The sequence below is a fragment of the Triturus cristatus genome, chromosome 3_2 (assembly GCF_964204655.1).
Source record: "Triturus cristatus chromosome 3_2, aTriCri1.1, whole genome shotgun sequence".
Classification (NCBI taxonomy): Eukaryota; Metazoa; Chordata; class Amphibia; order Caudata; family Salamandridae; genus Triturus; species Triturus cristatus.
Window position 1 is genome coordinate 1,080,179,397 of NC_140584.1, and position 17,845 is coordinate 1,080,197,241.

The 17,845-nt window shown below is 41.7% G+C and overlaps 1 protein-coding gene across 1 annotated transcript in view; it reads right to left on the reverse strand.

Annotated features, from left to right (window-relative positions):
* CALN1 (calneuron 1) overlaps positions 1-17,845 on the reverse strand; it is a 1,196,285-nt gene that overhangs the window by 570,718 nt on the left and 607,722 nt on the right. The window contains exon 3 of the mRNA XM_085649815.1: positions 14,376-14,488. Within this exon, the coding sequence (XP_085505941.1) occupies positions 14,376-14,488 (113 nt within the window). The remainder of the gene's footprint in view (positions 1-14,375; positions 14,489-17,845) is intronic.

Here is a 17,845-nt window from a genome sequence, read left to right on the forward strand (position 1 = left end):
TTTGAGAAGACATGTTATAGGGTATTTTACTGCTTCCTCTTCAGTAAAATGGAAGCAGTAAAAACCCCTATACCATGGGCATTAAGTCCAAGCCAGAATCAATATGTAGAATAATTTGATAAGGCCTGAGGCTGAGACTATTGTATTTTCACCATCTGGCTGAGATTTCAGGGCAGGTTGTCTCTTACATTTACGGAGTCTTTCCAAATACAAATATGTCAAGTTACAGAGTCCTGCAAGACAAGAAAGTACAACACCTATAGAAAGCTGTTTACTATCAAGGGCTAAGAGAGAACGTGCAGTGGTAGATCACATGAAGGAAGGTAATGGATGGCCATGTTTTACCTTCTCCCTGGATCTGATTTTAAAGTTCATGCTGATTGAGGGTGGACTGAGTTCAGTGCAGATAGATTCCAGCTAGATGAAAATTGTCAGAGATGCACAGCTGCTCATATATATCATTTGTTAAGAGCTTCTGAGTTGTCCTTTTACAATGTACATTTTCATAAAGGAAAAAGCAGGGCGTCTGTCCTATTTAAGATGTACTTTGTCTCAAAGATCTGTTATAGAAGGTCACTACTTTGACGGGCATTAAGTCCAAGCCAGTACACGAAATGGATAAACTATTATATCAAGCATTACAAGCCAAACGGGAGCACTTTGAAATAAACCTCTTGGCATCCCAATTGAATTTCCCGTTTCTAGTTTTTTATAGCTGGAGGCTATGTTTTTTAGAGCATCTTTTTAGAGCTGTTGGCAGTAGCCATGGTCACCTTTCTTTAGTGATGATGCGGAGTGGGCTTGCAAAGTTTTGGCTTCTGCTTGAGCCCATTATTCTTGAGAAGCCCGTTTGCCACTCTCATTCTTGGAATATGAATCTGCTGAAGGTATCTTTAGACTGCCTGATCCTTCAACCACCATTTCCGCAAATTCTCAGAGATAGCTGCAGTCAGACCCATTGATTACATTTGCATCGCTCAAGCATTTGATATCATGGAGATTGTTGTGGCATTCTGTGGAGGCCCAAGGTTCCCAAGAGCTAATTTTCAATATCTCAGGATCCAAGGGCATCACAACATCCACAAAAACTATTCTGCCTAGACTAGCTACAGTTTCATTTGGGGTTTCCACCCTATTTTCGACAGCGTTGGTGGCACTGATTAATTGTTTTTCTTATCTTGTTCATGGTGGAAATCTGCATGGTCCTTAAACATTTACAGCTGGAAATCTACAGTCTACCGAAAGGGGCTTATCCCCTTGTGTTTCAGCTTATAGAGGGCATCTGACATTTTCATGTTGTAAGAAAATGGTCTATTAGTTGCAGAGGAAATGAGTCCTTCACAAATAAGAAGTCTGCAACTTTCTCTTTACTCGGCACCCTCTACTCAATTGCAGCACTTGATTCTCTCAGGGTAGCGAAGCAGAGCAGTTTAACACAGGGGAGGTGGTGTGGGCTGGTACCCCAGCTTGCTGGTACAGAATAAATACACCCAATAAAATTATTGTTCAATCTCAGTTTTTTCATATAAAAATAAAAATTACTTTTATTACACCCACATACTACAAATTAATTACAAATATATGCAAACAAGTAGATGAAAGTACCCTTGGTAACACTCTGGGAACAGTTTACACCCCAGGCAAGCCCCAAACCCACCATCACAAATCAACCATCTTTACTAGACACAATATCACAATATAAGATGATATCCACATCAATAAGGCAGGCCTATTGCCTTTGTCGGGGTCTCAACATGTTAGTAGAAGCAGAAATCATGTAGTCATCCACTATTGATAATAGTACCCACATTTAACAGTATTCATTAAAATATGAACCCTTGCATTATCAACCATCAATATTGTCAACAAAACATTGTGTTGAATAACATGTGCCCCTGAGTCTTCTTTTGATGATATTGGCACAGCAACTTTAGGATCAACTAACATGGGTCTCTCACTCCAGAGCCCATGTAGAAAAGCACAGGCTCCAGAAGTGCTTGAAATACCATACAACTCTCCCAGGGCATTAGTGTAAGCCCCAGAGAGACTTAGGGCAACTTTTGAGGGACATCTTCTGGGGGGCTCCAGCACTTCCTGCAGACTCCCACACACACTCTATGTTCATTGGTGGTGCCCCTGCCCTTCCTGGGGCACAATAGAAGAAAACAATATATGCAAATTTTAACCCAGCAAGGGCATATTGGGAGGTCCAGAGGCCATGAATATTGTATTACTGTTTTTTTTTATACAGCCTCGTGACGTGCATTTTCCTTTTGCTTCCTTTTCTTATGAGTAACCTGGTTCCACCTGGAGCACCTACATGCCTTGTTTTTGTTGGCGGGTCCGGATGGACTAGTCCCGTGTAGAGCAAGGTCAGTAATAAATTGCATAAGGCACAGAGGCGTAGCTAGAGCTTGTGGCGCCCGGGGCTATCCCTCAGTTTGCCGCCCCTGGGGGGAAGGGAGGGGGGTTGCTGGGGAAAAAGGACGGCAAGCACTTGAAAGAGGACCGAGAGACACGTAGTATCGCCATTAATAGTTACCTCGATCATGCAAGTTACATGCACATTCATTACATGGTCCAAGGCTGCACAGTTGAATACACCGGTGACTAGCAGTGACTGGCAGTTCAAAAGAGAACACACAGACTGCATGATCTATCTGGGGACTCAGAAAAACCGCATGTGACATCCAACAGAGAGCTGCGTGAACAATTACCTGATAATCCCCTCAGCACAATGCAAACATGCACATACATGACACTTTTCAGGGATCCATCATCTACAGCTGACATTAAATGACCATTCATCATGGTCTCCCCATTAAAGCAGTGCACTTTGTGATCTGCATGGTACATGTTCTTTGCAGCAGGCACATTAACCCTCTGTGCTACCTTTCCAGGAGTCAACCCTTCCACTAGACAAAACTCGGATCTCTCTCTAGGAAGAACATTAATCACCAAAGTTATCATGACATTTTTATTGTTTCTGAAAATTGCTGGAGGCCAGGAAGGAGGCAGCTAGTTTTTTTAAAACCATAATATACTCTCAAACACTACGCACCCACCCGTAATAGGTACCCAGTGCGGTCACAACGTTCGCACCACCCTAACCTGCTCAAGGTTCATGTGACCTCAGTGACAGGGTCACAGTCACTGGATCACTGTTGCTCTAGGGTGTGCTGCTTCGTAGGCCTGCCCGCAAGACGGGAGATGAACTTCAGTATGGATTGTGGTGAACAGGCCTTCAAAGTTAACCCACAATTGACACCACTAGGGTACACCTGCTTGTGCTAAGACATCAAGCCTTCTAAGGTCTAGTGGGGCCTTCTAAGGTCTAGCATGGGAATATGCTCCCTCAGTAGAGTGGTCTGGTGGACTGGTCATGAAGGCTGAACCCAGTTCCCCAGTTCCAAATTCGACAGCTCTGGCCATAGTGCCACATCCTCTCCCCCACTGAACACCATACTGCCCCACTGAGAGAAACTCGCACTGCCTTCATCTACAACCTAATTGTGCCCGTTATAAACACTTGGATGTGGCTCATTTCAAATTATGCACTTGATAAGAGTAATATGCTGCCTAAAAAAAAAAGTTAAAGCAAACACTCATAGGGAATGCAAGATTAAGTAAAGCATGTGAAATGTAAGCAGAAACAACATGGTTACCTTAACGATGTCTCTCACTCAGTATTCAGAAATCAGCGAGTTGTTTTACCTGAAAAGTCAAGGACATGACTACAGGGCCCTGAAGGGAACATAGCATGGAGTTTGATTTTTTCTGAAGCAATTAATTTACATTTTATATTTATTCCTTGGATTTATCTGACACTATTAAATCGTTCCTTTTGGGCAATTGTTCTTTTTTTCTGATACTAAAATTGCTGTTTAGAGATTTTTATTTTCTGGTGTAATCTGTGTATACTTTCAGGATCTAAGGAAATATTTTAAGATACAGCCGCCGAGTGCTTCTAAACTGATCCATTAGTGTTATTAGCAATTTATGAAGCATTGACAGGGGAGGTAATGACATTTCAATTTGAATTTATATTTTTTATTCTTGATCAATGAATACCATATTTTAGATGCAGTCATCCATTCCATCACCCCCATGAATCATAAAGTAGATTTGCGACTAATTGCAACTCACAAGAGGCAGAATAGGGCATTCCATCTCAAGTGTGAATCGCAGTGAGATGTACCAATGGTTGGTGACCACAAATGAAACGACAAATCATTGACACGTTACTGATTCCTCTAAGAATGTGGTAATAGATTTGCTCCTGCTTCAGTAATCATGCTGGGTTACTTTGGGGAGGGAAGGCAGTGGTCCACAGGCTGCTTTCAAAAAGGTTTTCTGTTTAGAAATTCAAGCAAAGGGATGGTGGTCTGCTTCTCTTGCAGTCCGCCATCTCTTTTGTTTTTACCTAATCACAGGAGGTCGCAAATAGTGACCTGCCTACCTAATGTTACATAGACAGGTCCTTCGTGCTCCCCTGCGACTGGAGATTTTATGAAGTGACCTATTAGTACACAGGCCAAATCCCCAAATCAGACACGGGATACGAATTGTCAGCACACAGTTTACAACTACTGTTTGTGGCATGTCTCTGTACATCTGCCATTGAACTTAAGTGAGAATTCTAGGTCTTAGCAATGCTGAACTGAGTTCAAGCAGCAATTGCAATTGACACATAACTCCCATTGGCAATTTCAGCAAGGAACCCAGGGACATATAAAATGGATTTACCTGGTACTCACTCTCCAAATGGTGATGCACACAGTGCTTACTTTGTAAGTACATAAATAAATGCAGATGTTCACCACTGTTAACCATCAGAACAAGTTAAAAACTAGCTGAACACACTGAACATCACTAACCAGTGCTGAGAACCTGGCCCGTATATGGAGGAATATTGTTCTAGGTCCCTTCTCTTAGACGTGACAGCCTTTGGTGTGGTCTCCCCCAAACCTTTTTGCCTTCAACCCTCTGTTTTCTGAATTTTGTTTTGTTGACGTTAGGACTCTATGCACTTAACCACTGCTAACCAGAGCTAAAGTGCTTGTGCTCCCTCCTTTAAACATGATAACATTGGCTTACACCCAAATGGCACATTTAATTTACTAAAATGTCCCTAGTAAAGTGGCACTATATGCACACAAGGCCTGTAAACTAAATGCTACTAGTGGACCTTCAGAACTTATTGTTCCACCCACTGAAAAACATGTATCAGATCTGCCATCGCAGCCTGTGCGTAGTTTTACATTTTCAGCTTGACGTGGCAAAATATCCCTTTTTCCAGGACCGAAACTTCCTTTTTAATGCATATAATTCCCCTCTAAGGTAGGCCCTAAACAGCCCACAGGGTAGGATGCATTGTATTTAAATGGGACATGTTTTTAAGTTTTACATGTCCTGATAGAGAAACACCTCTAAATTATTTCTTCACTATTGTAAGTCCTACCTCTCCCATAAAATAACAGTATGTTACCTTTTTATATTTGATAGATGCTAAAGTTTGATTGGTAACAGGAAGAATTGTCATGGCTGGTCTCAAAAGAACTGTAATTTAAAATCCTCTTAACTGGTAAAGTCTGAAATTAATTCAACATTGTAAAAATGCCACTTATAGAAAGCTGTCGTTATTTGGTCCTAGCCACTTGGTGCTGGCAGCCTGCATCCTGTGTCCTGGGACATATGACTGTGAATAGCTTTCAGGTGGCTTTTGTGTTTTCCTCCCAAGACAGTGAGGCAGAGGGGGACTAGGTGTTGGCAAGATGGGTCAGCCACTAACATTTCAAAGGGCAGCCTCCAATACATTCCCAAAGGAACTTGACACCAGCCTTTTGTCACTCTAAACCAGATGGAACTTGGGCAGGGGAAGGAAGAACATTTCAAGAATCAGATGTGGGAATAGCTTAGACGTTTCTCCTACTCTAGTGGATGACACCAGGTATAAATATTGGATATTCAGACCAACTCTTTATTACACTCAGAGGGCTGCCCTGCTGCTTGAGACCTGCCTTGCTGCTTGACTACCAGAGTGACTGCAAGGGCTAGGTGGCTGGCCTCCTGTGTGAGCTACAGGGACTTTACAAGTTCTAGTTAAGCCCTGCACCTGGCCTCTGTCTGGAGTGAGTCTTGACCACCCCAAGTGGTGCTAACCAGTCCTGGACACTTGAAAAAGGTGCTACAGTTTTCTACTGCAGCCAAAACCTGAATTTTGGGTCTTGGGAATTACCATCAAAAGGTGGCCTGGAAACCGACCGAAGACTGTAGCCTACCTCCTTGCCGATCCGCCTGAGGCGCATCACTGTTTAATATGACTTTGCAGGAACTTCCACTACATTCTCCTCCACAGCTGCAAACACTGTTAAATTGGTATGGGATTTTTCGTGTGTTGTGTTTTTATTTTATTTCTGTCGGTGTGATGCATAAATATTTAGCACAGTGCCTCTAATTTAAGCCTGACTGACATTATATGAAGCTACCAGCGGGTTAAGCATAGGTTAATTTAGTGACTTTTGCGGTTCACCTTGACAAGGATTTTCGTTGTTTCTTTATTTGGGTTTTCACTTCCCTCAATCAAAAACCCAATTTCTTATGCCGTCTTTTCACCACCTTGTAAAAGTTCTATATCAACATTCAGTAGTTTTGCCAGTGTAGATTAGCATCATTCATTCACTTGTTTATGTAAAATGCTTCATACAACAACCAGAAAGACCCATGAGGAAAGAGCAGACACGTCTATACTTTGAGGTAAATCAGGAGGCATAGGACACCACGTATAGGTGGTGCTGCATTATTCTAGGATGCCTATCTTTACAATGGGAGGGAGCACTCCAGGAGGCAGCAATTCATTTTGTCTGGAGCACTGAAATCCTTTCCATGCTCCTCAGCATAGGCTTTATTTCTCACCTTCAATAATATGCTGTTATGGGCACAATTAAGCACACATAAAAGGGTGAAATTAAATGTAGAGCATGCATTGGCAAAGCTCATTTCAAGCTGGCACACAATGGACTGTGACAGACAGAGCAAATAGGAATTTTGCCTAAACCATGTCAACACTGCTAAGTCCCTGTGTAAATATAATGCCTATGGCTTGTTGGCATTTTCTGGATCTGTGACCCCCTATATCAAAAACTGCTTAGGCTTCTGTTTGGACAAGGCATTTCAACACAGCTTGGCGTGCAGAGATTACACTGCTTCAAGGGTTCTCTTATGATAATACCATAAGACAAGTATCAAATAGAGCTTATTTTTAGGATTTCATAGCATTTTAAATTCATGATGCTTTTGTTTATTATTGGTGTTTGAAGTTTATGGTATAGTGCCAGCACTATGCCTTTACGTGTGTCACCATTGTATGTGTCACAGTGATGTGAGACACTATGAGCATATAAAAAAGAATATATATATGGACAACCACAGCATGCAGACTGTACATTATGCATGTTGAAAGGAAAGGTGCTTAGGGTATCACAATGTAGTGAAACTGCAGCAAGGTCGGAACAGCTCCACCAGACTCTGGATAATCTGCCCATTTATCCACCTTTGGTCACCCTTGCATACCCGTTAGTCTTCATACATATCTTAAATATTGAGTCACCACACTAGCAATTCTTTTTAATGTCAAAAGCACTTACATATATTGCATGTTCTTGAAAATAACCATCATGTGTGTGATGTACCCCCAGATTTTTGCCTTGACTGATTTTTGACAGCTCCGGGACTCTGGGTCCGTTACCCCTGCTAACTAGTGGTGAAGAGCCTGTGCTTCTCCTTTCAACCGATTGAAATTGACATTCCCCTAAGTTTTGTATTCAACTTACCTTTAAGTCCCTAGCACATGGTACAAAGTATACCCAGGGCTTGCAACTTAAATATCACAGTGGGATGAAGCATCAATTGTGCCACCCACTGCAGTGACAGTGCAAACAAGACTGCACACCTACCATTCTCCCCTAAGAAGGCCATACCGCTCATAAGGCAGGGTGCATGGTATTTCAATGTAGGACATGTAAATGTTTAATGTTAAACTTGTCCTTACATTAAAAAAGTTCTATGGACAATTTTCTCTGTAAATGGTTACGCTGGGCCGTAGAAAAGCATTGGGATAAAATATTACATTTAATAATGTCATCTCTGGCTTGGAAAGAGCTACACATTTCATTCCTGTAGTTAGATTGCTGATAAATATAAAAGGTGCCTTCAAAAAGTTTAGTTTTCCCTACCTAATTCCTTTAAATGTCCATTTGAATGATCACCAACCGTCACCTGATATCTGAATAACCCCCTTGATGAGGTGTGGAAACTGCTCCCTGACACAGGCCTTGAGTATGGGGAGATGTGCCGGTTCCTCTGGCAGGATTATCATCTACACTGCACCCAGGAACTTGTTTAAATTAAAAAGAGGGCTACCCTGCCACAACCATCAGTTAGCTGACATCCTTGCAGGGCCCTCCATTGTTCTCCCAGTTACTGAGACAACAATCCAATAGGAGAGGAGCTGCCCTCCCATCTTAAAAACTAGTTTAGAGAGACTGATTTGATGTAAAAAGGACCACCATGGGAATATTTGCAGTAAGGCACTCAGGAACTGATGCAAGAGTGGGTAGGGAGACCTTTGGGTCTTTTATTCCGTTGGTTAGGGAGTGTCCTGGAGTTTTCCTCATCCACAGGCTGGTACCAGGCATAAATGTGATATCCCCAGTATAGTCCTCAGAACATTTTCTGAACCTGTGGAAGAACAGAAGAGGACTTGACCTACTGTCTGTGACGTGAGAAGAACGGAGAAGACTGTACCAGCTCTCCCTCTTGGGCCCAGGACAAATATGTGGACTTCATGAGTCATAAGGATGACCTTCTGTTCAAGCTACAGGGACACAATAGGCTAGAAGGGGCATTTTTCTGCAACTGGCCAGCAGATCAGTTCAAACTGGACTGTATTGGACCCTGCTGCTTGCCTCTGCTGGAGTGAGTCTTGACCCCCACGTGCTGTTCTCAAGGTCATGGACCCTAGGCTGGTGTCAAGGAACCTGGGACTTAGAAACATTTTGGCTCCAAGGACCGCCAGAGGACCAGGACCAACCTGCCAAGCCAAAAGGAAGAACGTCCAATACCACTGGACCAAAGATTCAGGTATCCACAGCAGCAAACTCAGTTCAGTGAGGCCTCGCAGAGAATGCATTATGCCTCCTGGAGCCCTCTTTTAATATACCCTGCAGCCTTGTCCTGGTGGAAGAGTCCAAGCCCCAAAAAAGTGACTGAGTATGAAGTTGGAAATCTTTACCAGGCCAAGGTGCCAGAAGAATCTGGCCTGTGAGGGCCCATCCTTGGGCAAATTGATCGGAGCTTTCCTGCCAAAAGTGAAGGCTTCAACAAGACCTTGTCCAGGGGCTGTCCAACAAAATGGAGCCCACTTCGGCCATATCATGCTGCCTTGCTCTGCTGAGCATTTTTGACCGGGTTGAACCTGATTTCCATATCTGATACACTCCGGCTTTAATTTGCACCTTAGTACTGGTCAAGCACAACAAGATGACCATCGTTGGCACTTAACACTATTTGACTTTATTTAGAAAATTCAATTTTAAAAATTCAGAACTCTCTTTTGCCGTATAGAATTTTTGTCCTTTTGATGTGAATATATTTACTGAAATGTACTCTGTTTTTCTAAATTGGTTTGGGACTTTTCATTGCCCCTAAGTTAAACCTGCCTGCTCTGTGCCACAGCTGCCAGGGGGTTGAGCTCAGGTTAATTTAGTGACTTTAAGGTTTTGCTTTGACAAGGGTAGTGGCTATTACCTCCCCCCCCCCCCAACTAACACCCCAATTTCGTACACATGTCAACCGTCAACACATGGATTTAATCTGCTGCCCTTTGCTAAACAGAGACTAGTTATTTTAAAAGAGATGTATGCCACACAAGTTGGGTAATGTAGCATTGTTAACCTATATACAGAATAAAGTATCTAACAAGAATATATTTTGGCTAAATCATTGGTAAATAAATATCTTCTGATGAGATTATCACATTTTATAACTCTTCACCAAGTAGCTATAGAGTTATTTCTGAATTATCCTTAAATCAATAATAAGACACATGGACGCATTTTGAGATGCACATCTAAAACTGCAATGTCATCAGAAAGGCTCACCAGGAAGACAACACAGTAAGCAGTATTATATTATATGTTAGGCTAGGTTCTTTCTGTGATTTCAAGATTTACCTAGAGATAGTTGGTTGTATCTACTTCGAATTAAGCCTATGTCCTATTGATGACTTGGCATTGTGGTTCCACTGGTTTATCTGTATATGTTATATATTATTTCGTATTACATTGATTTGTTTTAGTTTGGTTTTCAGATGTGTACTCTCATGTGGTAAATTAATAACTTGAATTTAAGTCTGAATAACTTGTAAGAAAAAATTATGCTGCCCTCTTTTATTGTGAAGGTGCCAATTTACACTTGATGCTCTAGTTAGTGACCTAACCGTGTTTCGATCAGTGAATATTGAACCGAGGGAATAAGAAATTAAATGTGGGTAAGACATTCCTTTACCCTTAGAGTTCAAATGTTTTTAGTACACATAATTTTTTTTTAACTTGCTGAAGTTTAGAAACCCTACATAGCATGAAAAAGTAGATTGTGTGCTTTTCAAATTTTACAATCTTTATGAACAGCAGTTTTTAAACTTCACCAAATTTTGAGGTCAAAATCACCTGGAGCCAGTGGAGGCTGGCATATCCCGAGTTTGGTGAGACAGGGGCACAAAAAAATACATTCATAAATAAATAAAATAAACTTCCCTTCCTGGCTTGCTGCGCGACGTCATCCTCGCTCGGGTCGTCTCTCCTCGAGGCAGGCTCCACCCTGGGACCGTGTCAGAGCCAGCTCCCCTAACTAATCCTGGTGCTGCTCTCACCAGCATCAGAGAAACACCAGAACTGGAGGGAGCGACCTCACTCAGTACTCTCAAGAGCACTGGAGGCGCGCTTTCTCTAACCCAGCTGTCTATGGCAGCTCAGTTAGAGATGTTTAAAATGCGCATGTCTGGCAGGCCGTCACATGACATGAGCATTTCAAACTTTAGCACACAGCTCCCTGCTATCAATATAGGCTGCAGTGACCCCTCCATCCTGATACTCAGTTCAGGATGAGCTGCTGAAAAATAAAATGGCAATAAACAAACTTTATTACCATTTCATTTTTCAGCTCTGGGGCTTGTGGGGCGAAGCTCTTCCACTCACATGGAGGAGACACCACTGACCTGGACTCAGCCATACTGCTGCCTGACTGCTGATTGGACAGTGGATTACCAACACTTCAAGGGCCCAAAATACAATATCAAGCCTGGCCATGGAATCAGTGTGAATTAGCATCTTGTCAGGCTCTAGAACCAACAATGGTCTGATAATTAACTCCCTGCCCCACTAAGCAGGTGCTTGACCATATATGGTAAAAAATTAAATACTCTGCGGCTTCAGAAATCTTTCAAATCAATTTTCCTCCAATAAAATGTATTGGAAGGTTCATATTTCCACACACCTTTGCTGTAACCATGTTCGAGCCAAGGTAGAACTTGAGGCTAAGTAGTGTGTAATCAGTTACAGTGACAGACAAGGAGGTCATTATATGTGAGCTATGCCTATATTTGCAATGAAAATGTGATAAATACATAACGCTGGGTGAATGAAAACTGTACTGGGGGCTTCTACTGGCAATATGTAATGCTGGAAATTTGCTGTGATAAGCTTCTTTCAAAGCTCTCAATTGTTTGCAGATTAGGGGACAGAAACATGCAGTTTGCGATTCCTTAAATGCTTACGCAAAATTAAGGAATCGCTAAATTAGCGATTCCTTAATAATGCGATGCGAAAATGTCACATACATCGCGTTTTGCAATTTTGTATTCGCAAACGCTGTTTTTTTGCGATTCGCAGCGTTTGCGAATACAAAATTGTTTGATACATATGCCCCACAGTTTGCTAGTATTTCACTTCAAGAGCCTCAAAGACTAGGCAAATGTCTAAGGATGCTCTTGTGTAAGTATAGCTGTCTCCACAGACACTAACATTAATTTGCTATTACACTGCTGAAATCCAGCGGCTCACAAATAGGCCACCACAAATTTCCCAAGCAGACAAATGCAATGAGACACTCTCCTACAAATCCCACAGACTGCCACCAAATCCGCAAACTGACATGACATGTTTTCAGTACAGTCTCCAAAAATTGCCAAAAATCTTTTCTTCCATCTAAGATCCAAGCCAGCCCACTCACCTTTATGAGATCAATATGAACCGCCACCCTCACCACCCCAGAAATAATTATTACTTATTTTCGTCCAGCAGACATGGACTAGATAATAGAAACTCAATTGATGAATACCTCATAGGGAAAAAATATTTGCACAGAATAACCTTTGCAAAAATATTGTTTATTTACCAGTAACTGAAAATATCAATTTTGCACCGACGAGTAGGTGGAAATAATAATTTTAAAGGAATCTGCAGCTGTAGCCAGTGCAGTCTATATAAACTGGCCCTGCATTGCATATCTGAAATAAACTGGAGCCCCGAGGTTAGATCCCAGTGTGCAGATACTTTTATCAGAACAGTTGTTACAATCAGTTCTTATTGACACAGTCATAGCTAAATGTCTAGTTACACAACTATCCAGTACATAGATATTAGAGGACAGATACCAATTCATTACTAATTTCTATTTTCCAGATGTCACAGTGGCATACATAGTGCAAGCAGGTTCAGGTCAGTGTTGGAGATCAAAGCAAGTCCTGGATTTAGAATAACACTCTCCTTGCCAATTCGAAATTCTCATTTGGGGTTGGCAAAATTGCTTATTTTTTATTGACATTTTGCTAACATTAGGCGAAAATTCACAGACAGCATGAACTGTGGGTCGCCAATATCTTCCATGACTCGTGTATGATAGGACAAAGCCCCAGCACATACCTCTGCTTCAACCAATCTCTCAAAGGCGAATTTTGCAAATTTCACATAACCCTAACTTAACATATGTGTAAAATTGGACCAGTGTAGTTTTGTGCCAGGGCCTAATCCTAAGAAGACAGAAGGTTTTCATGGCCACAGCATGTATTTCCTTAACGCATATTTCTTTTTTTGCCTAATTGAGCAGTGTAATGTAAAATAATGACTATCAGGGCACTGGGTTACACAGTTCAATAGAGCTCATTAGATACTCACAGTGACATGTTATGGCTGGACATTAAATCCTGACATTCCCATGAAATATTAGACATTTAAATCGACAGATCAATTTCAGTTTTTATCAATACATCTCTTTCATCAATGATTGCACCTTGGGACAAAAAGCTATTATTTTCTACATTGATCATATACAGAGATGAAAGCAGACATCAAGGGAGAAAGACATCCTCTAGACACTGCTGCATAGACCACTATGCAGCGACCGTAATGATCACTGAAGAAATATGCTTGATGAGTTCACTTCATTGCTTCTTTTATGATTACTTTTCTTGCTGCCTTTACCCATGCAGATATTTTATTAAGGTATTTTTATAGTGCAGATTTCACTGCATGGGTAGTGCAGTGACCAACAGATTACACAGAACTAGCAAACAGCACAGGGAGGTTGAGGATATGGGGCATATTTATGAGAGCCTTGCGTTACGTTTGCACCACCCGAAGTCATACATGCTTGACCCTGGACTCTGAGTCAGATTTATGAAGCCATGCAAAGCCACATTGAGTGGCCTCATAAATCTTGAGTAAGGCAACGCAAGGGAGGTATTCCATGGGCATTGCAATGGGTGCCCTCAAGCAACTACCATGGGTTTCGAAGCATTCCCACATTTACAAGTACTTGTAAACCTGGGACTGCGTCAACATCTTACACGTCCCCAGGGCAGGCATAACAAGGAGAAACATGCCCCGCAGCACACATAGAAGTAGGAAAACGCCTCTTTAGATTGCTTTCATGCAGGAAGGTGCCCCTTCCTGCACAAAAACAATCCTGCCTAAAACACAGGAACCCTTTAACTTTGGTGCCTAGGTGCCTGCGGTGGCGCTAGGCTGCCGAAACGGCACCAGAGCAGGGGGAAAGGACTTGATTGCACCGTATATGATAAATGTGGTGCATTCCTGCCCTTTCACTTTGACGCAGGACTGCACACCGAGGTGACTTGTTGCGCTGCCCTATTCCAAAATCCCATAAATGAGGCCCCAAAGGTGCAGAGCGATATGTGCAATTTGCTAGTACACTAGAGCAAAAACAGAAGTAAAAGTATTATAGAATCTTACCAGACAAAAGATATTGCAGGGACGGGATCTTAGCTGCCAAAAGATACTGAAGGGATGGAATCTTACCTGCCAAAATATACTGTCTATCGTGTTTCCAAGGTAGCCATCTCGTCCGTCCGTTGACACCAGCTTCGGTCCGAGGATTGTCATGAACTCATCAAAATCAACTTGACCATCCCCTGGAATAAAAGAAACAATCAAAATGGCGCATTGATCTCTTGTTATGCACAACGAGGCCATGGTTTTGGCTGTGGCGTAGTCATTTTATGACCAACAGCAGCTGTGCACTTAAGTCTGATACCTGGCTCTTGTTTCTTGAAATTGTCCAGCATGAAACACATTATGCATGCTCTTATTACAGCTGACGCTGTAACTTTCCAATGGTGTTTGCGCCAATTCCGTATCACAGGTTTCCTATAAATAAATGGGCTTTATGCATGCACAAACCCCTCCAAGTAACACCTGGAAGACAGTGCATCAATTTTAATAACAAGAGTAAAATCCATCGCTAAGACCATTTCTGAATTTTAATCTCCAATTGAAGTGGGAAAACAGAATTAGGTAAACAAAAGCATGGGAGAATAGTGCTGCATATGTACAAAGAAATGTCGGAGCTGCGTCAAATGTGGCATCACCGAGCTCTGAAATTTCCAAAACACAGGTATGTGCCATATTCACAACACTATGGGGCACCCCTCTGTTTTCCCTGGTGCTGGCAGTAAAATTAGCTGCCTTACCCCAGTGCAGGCACTTTTGCACTAGAGTGCAAGGGTGACTGCATTGCAGGGAATGATTGTTTATGTGCAGGAAGGTATGCCTTCCTGCACACAAAAACTCCATAATGATGATTAGTTACTTTTATGTGTGCTGCAGAATGCAGCACACATAGAAGTAGCACATCGGCATTACTGAGTGATTGTTAATGTGCAGAAAGGGACATCTTCCTGCACATAAACGATCACTCGTGGCATTTTGCTCTTTCTATGTGTGCTGCTGAATGCAGCACACATAGAAAAAGCAAAACAAGGAGAAATACAAGTATTTCTCCTTGTTTCGCCATTTTAATGCCTGCTCTTGCATGGCCTTAGTTTTTGGCGCTGCCTCGGATTTACAGATACGTGTAAATCTGGGGTAGCATCCGAAAGCAATGGGTGTTGCAGTGAAACGCCCACAGCAACAACCATTGCACGTCCCTTTCACGCAGATACCTGCGTGAAAAGGTACCACATTTATAAAGTGGCGTTAAGCCACAAAAAGTGGCTTAACGCCACTTCTTTGTAAATATGTAGCAGGTCATTGCACCACAGGAATGTGGTTATAAGTGACTCTCCTGTGGTGCAATGCCCTTGTAAATATGCCCCAGTGTTTCTATCCTTAAATGGCGTTTCAACACTACTCTTGTAATGAGGCTTTTTGTGAAGGCATTGGCCAGCTTCACCTAAAGAGAAATGGGTTCTTAGACATCTACTGAACTTAACATTCAAATTTATACCAATTGCTCATGGGACAGGATCTTAGAGCTTCTCGGAGTCGAAAGGGGTCTATTGGTTTCAGGTATTATTTCTATTTATGGAGTGAAATTAACCTTACTTTTATCAGTGGACATATGCAGTCCAGGATCCATGATACAAGCCATCTCTGCTGCCACTGATTACAAGTAAAACGCAAAGCTGGTTTATCAAATGAAAATAACGAAACGCTAAAGTGTCAAAGCGCTAAACAGAAGAGTAATTGGATCCAGGCTAATAGCATTACCCATGTTTTCACACTTTGGGGCTTGTTTAAAGCAGGGAAGATGTGATATATATGCAGTAATCAAATTAATCATGTCTCCCATTTAGCTGATTTTGACTGGGTTATTTTCAGAAATATAAACTCACATAAATGTTGAGTGTTAAATCCTTTAGAAAAACAATGTTGAATTGGGTGTAGATTTTTTCTTGTTAATAGGCAATTTTTTTGTAAAAAAGAAAATTGTTTTATGTTAGAAGATATTCTGTCAATAATATACCTGAATTATGCTTTTGGTACTCATTCCATGTAGGCAATCCTTCATGCAGCTTGTAACACACGTTAGGGACAATACAAACACCACCAGAACCAACTTTACCAACTGCACGGCCATGTTAGCAGACCGGATGCAAACCAATCACCTGAAGCTCAACTCGGACAAGATTTACTGATCTCTTGCAACAAGAGCTCGCCATGGGACCCTATGGTCATCGGAGCTAGGACCAACACACACAGACCATGCAATATAGGGATCATCCTGGGTGACAAGGTCAAGTCAAAGCAGTGTGCACATCCTGCTTCCGCATCCTATGCATGCTGCATAAGATCTTCCAATTGTTCCCTCAGAAAACCAGACAGACCATCACGCAAGCACTCATCGCCAGCAGGCTGGACTACGGCAACACTCTCTACTCTGGAATCTCCAAACAGCTTCTAGATCATCCAGAATGTGGCCGCAAGACTCATACTCAACCTCCCACAATGCATCCCCATCACATTACATAGCAAGAAGCTTCACTGGCTCCTCATTCACAAACACAGCCAAATCAAAATTCTCAGGCACACATGCAAAGCCCTACATAACACAAGACCAGAAGAACTGAACAGCCACATATACTTTCACCAACCCACCAGATACCTACTTGAAGTTGCTCATTCTCCTACATTGCGCCAATCGCATGGAATTACCTCCCTCAACACATCAGAGCCTCCTCCTCACTTCTTGAGTTCTACAAGAAGCTGGCTCTTCATTTAAGCACCTTGGTATCACACACCTACACACCTTGTAATATTGCCCAAGTTCCTGGATACCCTTTTTAGTGATTAGTGCGCTATACAAATTAACATAACATTACATAACATAATATCTGAATGGGGATACAAGCTGATGGAGCATTCTACATCTAATATTTTGCTCTGGCAATATATATATATTTTTTTTAATGGCAAAATATCACAGAAATATGTAGAAAAAGCATACAGAAATTGGGTGAGAAACACTGGACCCAGTAATTATTCACCATTCCATCGGGGGAATCTAGCATTAGAGCAGTAATAATGCATCTCGAAATAACTTTGCCCTCTGATATTGGCATTTCTAAGTGCATTATTATCACATTCCAAGTACAGCAAGCACTGTACAAATTGCATATTTAATGTACTATTACCACGTAGAAATACGTTTGACACATAACACCATAACATGGTGTGGTTAAGCCTTTTACAAATGAATGTGGATAATGTGTATGAACAATATTTTCAGCAAGTTATTCCTAATTTATAAAGGTAAATTCGTAATGAAGGCTGAACTCTTAATAATATGCCATCTATCGACTGTGGTAACTAAGATTATAAAACCTTAGTCCAAGAGAATGTCCCTTCAGAGATACCATAATGTGCAGGAAAACGCCAAGAATTCCCAAAATGATTCTGAAGAAAATTTGAGAAAGACAGACACCAGACTAAAATATGGAAATCCCCACCATTTCCCTAAACAAGTCCATTAACGTCAAATCCGACATAGT